This window comes from Molossus molossus, unplaced genomic scaffold, assembly GCF_014108415.1.
Source record: "Molossus molossus isolate mMolMol1 unplaced genomic scaffold, mMolMol1.p scaffold_m16_p_1, whole genome shotgun sequence".
In the NCBI taxonomy this organism is placed as follows: Eukaryota; Metazoa; Chordata; class Mammalia; order Chiroptera; family Molossidae; genus Molossus; species Molossus molossus.
Genome location: NW_023425344.1, coordinates 202,206,079 through 202,218,416, shown reverse-complemented (window position 1 = coordinate 202,218,416; position 12,338 = coordinate 202,206,079). Strand labels below are relative to the sequence as shown.

At 42.8% G+C, this 12,338-nt stretch overlaps 1 protein-coding gene across 1 annotated transcript in view; it reads left to right on the top strand.

Moving 5' to 3' along the window:
* The first annotated feature begins 11,277 nt into the window (after positions 1–11,277).
* CLPX (caseinolytic mitochondrial matrix peptidase chaperone subunit X) overlaps positions 11,278–12,338 on the top strand; it is a 50,714-nt gene continuing 49,653 nt past the window's right edge. The window contains exon 1 of the mRNA XM_036260434.1: positions 11,278–11,513. Within this exon, the coding sequence (XP_036116327.1) occupies positions 11,435–11,513 (79 nt within the window). The 5' untranslated portion in view covers positions 11,278–11,434. The remainder of the gene's footprint in view (positions 11,514–12,338) is intronic.

The window sequence follows — 12,338 nt, the reverse complement described above, 5'->3', positions numbered from 1 at the left end:
CTTAGGCTGCTTCCAGATCTTGGCTATTGTAAATAATGCTGCAATGAACATGGCGGTACATGTATTCTTTCGAATTAGTGTTGTGGGTTTCTTCAAATATATTCCCAGAAGTGGAATCACTGGGGCTTCGTGTCTTTTTAAAATGTGGTCTTTTTTGTAAAGAGCACATAGCTGGATTTTAGTTTATTTAATCTAACAAACTGTCTTTTAACTAGCGAGTCAAGTAAATACATATGGTGATTAGTTGTTTTTGGATTTGTTTTTATCATCTTACTTGTTGGGTTCTTTTTTTATTTTATGTATTTATGTATTTATTTATTTATTTACTTATTTATTTTTTTATCCTCACCCGAGGACATTTTTCCATTTTTTTGTTCAGATAGAGTGGGAGGGAGAGAGAGGAAGAGAGAGAGAGAGAAACATCGACGTGAAAGGGACACATTGAGTGGCTGCCACCCGCACGACCCAACCAGGGCCGGGGACAAACTGCAACCGAGGTACATGCCCTTATTGGGAACCGAACCTGGGTCTCTTGGGACCATAGGCCGACGCTCTAATCGCTGAGCCAAACTGGCCAGGGCGGGTTCTTTTTTAAAATCACCTTTTCTCTTTTACTATTAGTTTTAAGGTTGAGTAATATTTTCCTTATTCAATTTTTTCCCCTTATATTGACCTGGGAGTTTTATACTTTTTCTATTCTTTTAGTGTTTTCTCTTGAATTCTTTTATACAAACTGATTTTAACAAAATCAAAGTTAAATTGTATCTCGAGCCCTGGCCGGTGTGGCTCTGTTGGTTGAGTGTCATCCCATGCACCAAGAAGTCACCATTTTGATTCCCAGTCAGGGCACATGACTGGGTTGTGGGCTAGATCCCAAACAGGACTCTCTGGTCTGCAGGTCAATGTTCCAACCGCTGAGCCAAACTGGCCAGGGCTAGACCTTGCTGTTAATGTCATTTTTCTTCTTCCTGAAGAATATCTTTTAGAAAGTATTTTAGTGAAGGCCTGTTGTTGGTAGAACTATCTGGTTTTAAAAATTGGAATATAATTCACATACCATAAAATTCACTATTTTATTAAAAAAAAATTTTTTTTCCCTTTATTGATTTTAGAGAGGGGAAGGGAGAAGGAGAGAGAGATAGAAACATCGATGAGTGAGAACATCAATTGGCCGCCTTCTGCATGCCCCCCACTAGGGATCAGGCCTCCAACCTGGGCATGTGCCCTGACTGGGAATCGAACCGGCGACCTTCTGGTGCATGGGTCAACGCCCAACCACTGAGCCACACCAGCCAGGCAAAATTTACCATTTTAAAGTGTACAGTTTAATAGCTCTTAGTATATTCACAAACTTAGTATATAAAGATTACCATCACTTTATATTTCCAGAACATTTTCATCCCAGGAAGAAATCCCATACCCATCAGTAGTCATCCCCTATCCCTCTTCACCCAACCCCCTGGCAACTACTTTGTCTTTATGGATTAGCCTATTCTGGACATTTCATATAAATGCAATCATACAATATGTGGTCTTTTATGTCTGGCTTCCTTCACTTAGCATGTTCTCAAGGTTCATTCGTATTATAGCATGTATCAATATTCCATTACTTTTTATGGTTGAATGATATTCTATTGTATAGACATACCAAATTTAATCTATTAATCGGCTGAACATTTGAGCTGTGTCCACCTTTTGCCTATTTCAAATAATGCCAGTATGAACATTCATGTACATGTTTTCATATGAACATATCTTTTCAGTTCTGTTAGGTATATATCCAGGAGTAGAATTGCTAGCTCATGTAGTAACTCTATGTTTAAATTTTGAAGAACTACCAAATTGTTTTCCACAGCAGCTGCCCCATCTTACATTCCTATCAGCACTATATATGAGGGTTCTAAGTTCTCCTTGTCCTGGCCAACACTTGACATTTCTGCTATTTTAAGTTATAGCCATTTAGTAAGTGACTAAGGCTGAAGGGAAGATGAGAGCTCTAAGGAAATAAATGAGAAATAAAGCTAACTCAGTTTCAGAAACGGTAGACACACTGGAAGAGAAGGAAAGGGAAGGGGAGAGGGGGAGGGAAGAGCAGGGAAGGGCAGGGAAAGGAAGGGAAGGGAAGGGAAAAGTAAGCAACTTTAGTGATGCAAGGAAAGAAAACACACCAAACTGAAAGTGGTGGAAAAGACAGAGATGAATTGAAACAGAAATTTTCTGTTTTCTCCTTTTTTGCCATACTCTTAGAGAACTCTTTGACTGTGGTCAATATGCCTGGTTGTAATACTTCTCTCATTTCTAACTTACTCACTTGTTGGGTGGGGATCTATATGACCAAAACAATATTAAAAAATGAGTAGACTCAGAATGAGATTCTGAAGGCCTAGTTATGAGCAAAGTACATGAACTTTGACATGCTAACTTTGCAATATCCATTTTGGTGACTCGATCTTTCTCTCCTCATTTCCTTATTACTGACTAATTTACCAATGGGTACTACTTTACACACATAGCCTAGTGGGTGCTTGTATATGAATAAATATTGCTTGCAAGTAGTAAATTACTACAGTTGTTACTGAAATATCACTTTTTTATTTAATATTATAGCTAATGCAAGTTAATTGCAAATTGAAAAAAACATAAACCAAGGGTGCATATCCTCTCTCTTTCACTTTTTTAATTTTTATTTTAGAGAGAGAAAGGGGAAGGGAGGGACACACAAAGAGAGAAACATCGATGTGAGAGAGAAACATCAATTGCCTCCCATATGCGTCCAGGGTATGTGCCCTGACCTGGAATTGACACTGCCACCTTTCAGTGTACTGGACGACGCTCCAACCAACTGAGCCATACTGGCACAATGGCCAGGGTTGTTTGTCAGTTTTTTATTAGAAATCAAGCAAGCTCCTTAAAATGCTAAGGTATAATGAGTAGGATGTGGTCATCAACAAGCTGGCTAAGAATCACAACTAAAAAAGAGGGTTTTTTTTGTTAATCCTCAACCAAGGATGGTTTTCTATGGATTTTCAGATAGAGTGGAAAGTAGGGAGTGGGAGAGAAAGAGAGAGAGAGAAAAAAACATCTATGTGAGAGAGAGAGACATTGATTGGTTGCCTCCTGCACAACCCCAAGCACAGGGATCGAACTTGCAACCCGGGTGCATGCCCTTGGCCAGGAATCGAACCTTCGACTCTTTGGTCCTTGGGCTGACGCTCTAACCACTGAGCAAAACTGGCCAGGGCTAAAAAGGAATTTTTTATAGGCATAAAAGGAACGCCTTGCCCTGGCCGGTTTGGCTCAGCGGTTAGAGTGTTGGCCTGTGATCCAGAGAGACCTGGGTTTGGTTCCCGCTAAGGACACGTACCTCGGTTGCAGTTTGTCCCTGGAACCTGGTTGGTCGTGCGGGTGGCAGCCACTTGATGTGTCCCTTTCATGTCGATGTTTCTCTCTCTCCCTCTCTTCCGCTCTCTCCCTCCCACTCTACCTGAACAAAAAATGGAAAAATGTCCTTGGGTGAGGATGAAGAAAAAAAAAAAAAAAGAAAGCCATAAATTACACATTGCATGGTAAAAAAGATCTTTATTATTTATGCAGCACCTACTATATACTATGGATCAAAGAATCATTTATTCCTCACATTTACCTTAGGAGGTCAAGAACACCCCAATTTATAGTTGAAAACACAGGCTTATGAAGTAACTTGCCAGAATTCACACAACTGGTAAGTGACTAAGTCATGCTACCACTGACTTCTGTACCCTTTAGAAAATACTAAGCAAGCATTTCCCAGCACTGTATTCAAGGTTGGGTATGCCAAGTTCCAATGATTAGCTTTAAGAATACTCCTCCTCCCCCACCTCTATTCAAAGAGGGAAGCCCTGGTGAGTTAGTGCCATCTGCTGGTCATGTCCCTGAGCATCTAGATGAAGGACTGTCCTCTAATTGAGGAAAGGGGGGTTGTTGTGCTATCTGAAGTCACCACAGGCCCCCAAGGGCAGGCCCAGGAGGATAGTGAGCACCCTGCAGTAGACCCCCTTGTTCTCCCTACAGTAGCAAGGCTGGGCAGTGACTCCCTGCGGGAGAAAGTGGTGGCAATTGGAGGGAGTCTAAAAAAGAGACCTTTAGCCCTGGCCTGTTTGGCTCAGCGGTTGGAGCGTTGGCCTGTGGACCAGAGAGTCCCGGGTTCAGTTCCCGCTAGGTGTATGTAAAAAAGAGACCTTTAGAAAGAAAGGCACAGACTTCTACCAGGGAAGTAGAAATTTACCTTATTCAATCCCCAGAAGGGGCGGGGGGGAGGGGAGGAGGAGATAAACCACAGAACTTATATGCATGTGTGCATGAACAATGGACATGGACAATAAAGCTGGGGACAGGGCAGGGAGGGAGGGGGAGAGGGGTATCAGTGGGGGAAAAAGGAGAAACATCTGTAACAAAAATAAATAAATTAATTAATTTAAAAAAAAGAAAACAAAAATTTTCAATTATAAAATTTCAGCCAAGCCAGAAGAACTCAAAGCCCCGAGGAGAATTGCAAAGGCCAGTCCAGGCCCACAGTGAAACTTGGATAACATGTGGTTCCTAGTTTAATTTGTTTCTCTGTCTATGTTTCTGCAACATATAATTTGAGAAAGAAAATATAGGTCTTTCCTTAAAAGAAAAGAAAAAAGAGGTGTGCGTGTTTTTAAAGCCAGTCAAGACATATGTTATAAAGCCAAGTTTGCTTTATCTTAGGATTGAAGGTGTTATGAGCTAAACACAGAATGGTGGTGGATTTATAAATTCACTGACACTAATAACATCTCTAGAAAAATAGCAATTTGCTCTCTAGAGAGATAGGCTGGTCTTCGGAAATCTGGGCCCTCAGATGTGTCTCAATTTGTGTATTTAGGGTTCAATGAATAAGCTGCAACCTCTTGCATTAAAAAATCCTTAAAATATTAAAAAATATCGCTTCTTGAAAAAAAAAATTACCTTATTCATTTCCACAAATAAACCTTAGCATCTCCTGATTCTAGTATTCTAGCAGAAAAAAAAAAAAAAAAAAAAGATTCCTGAGCCCATTCTAGACTATTTAACAAAACCTTTAGCGGAGGGACTTAGGTATATTTTAACAAACAACCCAGGTCATTCTTTTTTTTTTTATCCTCACCCGAGGACATTTTTTTTCCATTTTTTGTTCAGATAGAGTGGGAGGAAGAGAGAGGAAGAGAGAGAGAGAGAGAAACATTGACGTGAAAGGGACACATCGAGTGGCTGCCTCCTGCACAACCCAACCAGGGCCAGGGACAAACTGCAACCGAGGCACGTGCCCTTAGCGGGAACCGAACCCGGGTCTCTCTGGACCGCAGGCCGACGCTCTAACTGCTGAGCCAAACTGGACAGGGCCCAGGTCATTCTTAAGGAAAAATGGAGGGATGGGAGGTTACTGCTTTAATGGAATGGCAGCTTTTTAGTCCCTGATGTGAGATATTTATGGGTAGGGGGTGGAGATTCTACAGACCCTTAAAATCTTAGCAGCTTTTGGAGGGGGATATGGGGAAGTAATGAAAACAGTAGTGATTAGGGTGTGAGTCCTGGTTCTGCTATGACCTAGGGGAAGTCACTTAAACCCTCTGTGTCTTGATTTTCTCATCTGCAAAACTGGAATGCAGATAACAATACCTCACTTGCTGTGCGAATCAGATGAGGATAGAGTGAAAGCACTTGGTACGGTGTTGTAGTATTTGAGTCTTATATTACTATAGACATAAGCTCTTTTAAAAAATTTTTTTTAACCCTCACCCAAGGATATTTTTCTATTTATTTTCAGATAGAGTGGGAAGGAGAGAGAGGGAGAAAAAGGGAGAGAGAGAGAACATTGACACGAGAGGGACACATCGACTAGTTGCCTCCCCCATGACCCCGACCGGGGCCGGGGACAAACTGCAACAGAGGTACATGCCGTTGGCTGGAATCAAACACAAGATTCATTGGTCCGCAGGCCAACACTCTACCGCTGAGCCAAACTGGCCAGGGCTAGTCCTTATCTTTTAAAATATTAATGTTGAGTTCCTATTATGTGCTTGGCAGAATCTACTTATCTGAAGAATCAGTGTTCAGCCATAAAAAAGAAATGTCTTTTGTATATATACATATATATGTATACATATATGCACACATATGTGCGTGTGTGTGTGTGTGTGTGTGTGTATTCAATGAAATATTATTCAGACATAAAGAAGGAAATAGTATCATATGCAATGATATTGATAAACCCGGAGAACATTATGCTAGGTTAAATAAGCCAGATAGAGAAAGACAAAAACTGTATAGTATAACTTATATGTGGAATAATAAAACTAATAAATAATAATAAAAAAAGCAAATCTCATAGAATTAGAGAGTTGAATGGTAGTTGCCAAGGGCTGGGGTAGAGAAATGGGGAGATGTTTCATAAGGCTATTGTGATATTGAGGGCATTGTTTGGCATAGTAGGCAGATCTAACATTAAATTAATCTATAACTCTAAATGGACTCAGAAGGGAAAGCAAACATTCTGATTTTGCTTCCAATCCCAGGAATTCTTAGGGTGTTGTTACCTTGAAGAAAAACAAGGCTCCTTTGTGCTGCCTCTTTCCTGCTAATTGACAAACAGACATTGAATCCGGTTATGGCTTCTTGTAATCAAGAGTGCAGGGGAGATGATAAAGAATATTCATTTCTTCCTTTCTGGAACAAAAATCAGGTTTGGAATGGGGGGGCCCAAGCATCTGATTCTGTCGTTTTTAGGATATTAAAGGTCCAAGTGGGTGACTGTGGAGCTATATTGGATAAAATAGAATTGATGGGAGCAATTAGGGTTGATTTTGAAATTTTGGAACTTAGAAGACCTTGTACAAATCTTTTTCTCTGTCTCCATTGAAACAAAATAAAAATAATTCTTAATCCCCCTCCCCCCCAAAAAAAGAAATGTCTTTATTCAGAAGATACAATGATTCTCAACAGAATCATGGCTCTCTGAGATGCCATATCAGACTCCCTGGTGCAGAGGTAAGACTTTTATGTTTATCAGGAGTTTTAGGTTAAAAAAGAAAGAATTGAGAAACACAGTTTTAAAATCAGAAGACTGGGACTCTATTTCTCTTTCTCTTTCTGACTAATTATGTGACCTTGGTCAAGATCCTGCTTTTTTATATGCCTATTTCCTCATCTCAAAAATTCAGTGCTAAATTGGATTGACTCTAACCCATAAAATATTTTTCACTTAGCAACTCACAGTGTTCACAATCTTGGGAGGTAGTCAAATATGAAAAGGAACAAAACAACTTTTATGTAAAATGGAGACAACGTAAAGTTATGTGTCTTCAGCTATGTTGCTCACAAAAGGTAAATAACTCAAGATAGGGAGTCAGCTCTTAGAAACTATTTGAGCTGGAAAATTGCAAATGACTTTCCTTTTAAAGCATCATTAACCTGTCAGAACAGAGAGCTGGAAGTAGGTATGATGTGGACGTATTTTGTTCCAAACAACCAATAAGATATGACTATAGGTATTTGCCATCACTCTTCTGATAGAGGAACCATTTTGTAATAGGGAAAATCTCAAATGGCTGTTTCCAAATCCAGAACTTGTGTGGATGGCCTGATAGGAACCTGGCCAGAGGTTATCCATGAAGTGCCAAGTGAGAGAGAATGGGCCTAGTGTGCCTTTGGAGCCTCATTGCTCTTTGCCCAGATACCAAGCTCTGCTCATCTCATTACCAGGTTACCCTCTGGAGCAAGTACACTGTCCCAACCGGTGAATTTCAGGTCAGGGAATGTACGCTTGTAAAATGGAACATGCTGCCCTGGCCAGTTTGGCTCAGCGGTTGAAGTGTCGGCCTGCGGTCCAGAGAGACCCGGGTTCGGTTCCCGCTAAGGGCACGTACTTCGGTTGCAGTTTGTCCCCAGCCCTGGTTGGTCATGCGGGTGGCAGCCACTCGATGTGTCCCTTCACGTCAATGTTTCTCTCTCTCTCTCCCTTCCTCTCTCTCCCTCCCACTCTATCTGTACAAAAAATGGAAAAATATCCTCGGGTGAGGATAAAAAAAAATAAATAAAAAATAAATAAAATGGAACATGCTCTTTTGTTATACGGCTACGTGGTTCCTAAAGAATGATCCTTTAGCCTGGCTGCTGTGGCTCAGTGGATTGAGCTTTGTCCAGTGGACTGACAGGTCCTGGTTTGATTCCCTTTAGGGCACATGTCTGGGTTTAAGGCTTGATCCCCAGTAGGGGGCATGCAGGAGGAGCAGATCAATGTGAGAAAGACACATCAATGTTTCTATCTCTCTCTCCCTTCCTCTCTCTCTTTTAAATAAATAAATAAATAAATAAAAAGAATAATCCTTTACATTCAAACCCGTTCTAATACAGATGTTATTTAATTTAAACTTAACACCCCACTGTACTTAAATACCAAATGGGAAGTCTTGGTATACCCCCATGGTACAAGTTCCCCAATTTGAACACAACTCTAAGACTTACACCAATGCAGAGCCTAGTATAAAGTTAGTGTCCCAATCCATGCTTGTTAGGTGCTGATCCTAATAATCCAGGTCTGCTCTGACCCACAGAGCACAGATTTGGGATGATGCATTGAAACTACCAAAATCATGTTGCCTGTGTGATGAAACCATCACCAGTCTGATGCCAAAGCCACATGACCCTTGTTCACATTGCTGAGAAAAAGTTAAACAGCTGTGTACAGCTCCCTTTGTTTTGTACTTTCTAGGGCAAAGTCTACACTCTGCTAATCAGGAATCTCTTGTGGGACAGTCAGTTGGATTAACAATTGTATAAATTTATAGAATTTGTGTCTATTAACAGTCACCTCTTTGTCAATTATAATTTGCTCTGATTATATGTCGATTTTCTGAAGACACCATCCCAAGTTTCTGCTAAACAAAAGTACTGCTGCGAGATAAGTACTTAATCAAGTACTTCTGAATTTCTACTGTGTATTCAGTCCAAGTATGTAATAAAATACCTGCCTTCAAAAATACCTGCTCATAGTCCAGTTGGGATATAGGCAAAACACAGAAAACATCAGCCCACAAATAAAATGAAATGCTCAATTTTCCTGGAAGTAATATAAGGATATATTACATAACAATACAGGGATATCATACCAGTGGCATATACATATTTTTTTACTTACTGTCTTATATTTCCCCACTAGAATGGAAGCTCCGTGAGGGAAACTTTTTTGTTGTTGTCGTTCTTTGTTATTTCCTCAGTGTAACTGGTGCTCAATAAATAATTATTGATTGACTGAATGAGAAAACAAGTTCTTAAAATAGAGAAAGGGAAAGCTCAGTGGGGTGCCCCCAGATGAGCCTTGTCTTCACTAAGCCCTTTTTTCAGCTTGCTTTATAGATATCTATAGATTTTAGCAAACAACTTCTTTATTTATATAATAATAAGAACATGTGCATATAACTGAAACAGAAGGTGAGGGTGGGATGAATATTTAAATTGGGTGCTAGGGTCCAGATGATCTGCTTAGGTCATTGCTAAAAGGAGAAGTCTGTCCTAGAATCAATGCTTTTGAAACATTGTTTTAAAGCAAATAATTCTATTTTCAAACAAAACCCCAATACATGAAACAGATAAAAGCAGAGCTGTTCTGATTGACTTTGGGGTGGCACGGAGGAAGAGACAGGGTAGGTCCATCCTCTGAGTCCTCTAACACCCACCACAGAGCTATGCCACAGAACTATGGCTTCTAAGAGAGTCTAAGAAACAATTTTATTTTACTGTATTTTTTTAATCCTCACTCGAGGATATTTTTCTATTTATCTTCAGATAGAGTGGGAGGGAGGGAGAGAGAGGGAGAAGGGAGAGATAGAGAGAGAGAGAGAAACATGGATGTGAGAGAGACATACCTACTGGTTGCCTACCGCAGGAACTCCTCAGGACAAACCCCAACCCAGGTACATGCCCTTGTCCAGAACCAAACCCACCATTCATTGGTCCGCCTGCTGAAGCTCTAACCACTGAGCAAAACCTGCCAGGGCTAAGAAACAATTTTAAAACACTGTATTGAGAGGACTTTAGAGTCTCTCCTTTCTCAGGACCGCAGGCCGACGCTCTAACCGCTGAGCCAAACTGGCCAGGGCGAGTCTCTCCTTTCTCAAAACTCTATTAATGGAGGCAACTGAGGAAGACCTGGGCTCTGTTCTGGTGTCTGCTACTTGAAACTGAGAGAGTACCAGGAGAGAAAAACAACACACACAACATGCTCGGACTGGGCCAAGGCCACAGTGCCCCTTCTTATGGCCATATCCAAGTAACTAACTAACTAACTTGTGTGACCTAGTCTTAACTCTAGCTTGCCCAACCTCCTCCTTCCCCTAAACTCAGAAGTAGAAGCATCCAAGCTCACCTGACAATTTCTCTGGGCTTCTGAGCTCATCAAAATCTTAATACACAAAGTAAATACTCAGTCTGGCGCCAACTCACGTGGGAAAAGAGTCTGATTAATTTGTTAGTTTTAGCTGTCCAGAGAGGAACCAGCCATGCAGACAGAGGACTCAAAGACAGTTAATGAAGGAATGATTTACCAGGGTGTGGTCAGATTTAAGGGACTGACAAAAGATTGTAAAACAGTCGCAACAACTGCAAATTATCACCACTGGCTTGAAAAATCAAAGAGCTATATAATTCAACAGTTGTTACTAGGGGTACTAGGTAAAAACACCACTTCCATATTACAAGTGAGGAAACTAAAAAATAAGGAGCACAAGATGTGGAATCCTGATGAAAGAAATTTCTGAAGCATCTAACAGCAGCTCAAAGCCTTTAAAGATTCCACCTAGAGCCAGTTAAGTCATCGGTATTACTTTCATCTTCCCAGACACCCAACAAAAATGACCAGAAAGACTCGACTGCTACAGGTTGGGACTACAACTTCCGGCCTGCATCTCTCTGTGTCTATATAAAATTTGTCAACATTAGGATAAAGGGGCTTCCGAAAGAATTGCTTGTCGGGATTTGTAGTTCCTGTAGTTAGGGCCAGCCACAGTCGTAGCGTGCTCATTGGCCCCCTGGTCTCCGCCCCCTTCCTCTCGCCGTATGTCCGTGTCTCACGTACTTGAGCCAACGCCCCCTCCCTAGGCCTAGGACGCAAGCGCGCGCACGCTCCCCGGGCCCGGTAGGCGGGTGGGGGTGGGGGGTGGGAGGAGGAGGGAGAGGAGGGAGGGAGAGAGAGGGGTAAGGTGTCTACTGTATTGGGAAGACTGCAGTGGGCCCCTAAGAACGCGCAGGCCTGGCTGCTAGACGGGTGAACTCTGCACTGGGCTTGGGGGTCGGCGGGAGGGTCTGGAGCCTGGTCAGCGCACCCTACGAGTAAGAGTCGGGCCGCGGAGACTTAGAGGACAGCAGGGGGAGAAGCCCCGGCCTAGGCCCCGCGGAGATGTCCGGTAGCGGCGCTTGTAGTTGCGGAGCGGTGGCCGCGCGGCTCATCACTTCCTCGCTCGCCTCCGCGCAGAGAGGTAATGAGAAAGTACTTCACCTGAGACATTGGGCCAGGAGTGTCCCAGCCTACGACGGGGACCCGCGGGGAGCCAGAGGCCTACCCCACTACGAGGGTGTGAGGGATGCGCGGCGCTTCGCCTGCCCCCCTTCTCTGGAGAATGGGGCTCTGCCAGCCTCTTGAGCAGCTGTTTCTCAAATTCGAAGTAAACGCTTGTGCTCCCCAGCCCGCGCACTTTTCAGGGCTCTGGATTTTATGGCCGGAATGTGGCCACTTCGCAGAAACCCTGAAAGGCACAAAATGCTCCTCTGCTCGTTAAAAGTGTCCCCGGACCCTACTCAAATCCCCTCCGGGGACTGTTGTCGGCCCTGCTGCGGTTCCTCTCCCGGAGCACGACCGGGTTCTTATCGGGCCTGTCGGGAGCTCAGAGAAGGGCTCCGGGCAGGGGCTGCCTCTCTCGGGTTCTCCGGGGCCGCGGGGCGCAGAGCCGACGTCCCAGACGCAGGCCGCGCGAGACCCGCCGTGTCACTGTCATTGTGCGGCCGCTTTCGCCGCCGGGACATAAGCAGGTCTCAGAATACTTCCTGCCTGGCTCCCGGAGAACTTCCCGGGCCCGCTTTAGGGAGATTGGGTAAATTCCCACAGAAATTGTTTTAAGTAGTAAGGTGTCTCAACAGTTGTTTGTCCAACTTGACAGTCTCTGATAGTTTCTTAAGGGTGGCGCTTGTTTACCTTTCCTTTCTGTTTATCCGGATCTGTGCAAGTGGCACTCCAGCCTGGAGATTCTGGAAAATAAACCTTTTTTTTTTTCTTTCCCCCAAATCTATGAATATCAGACCAGGAG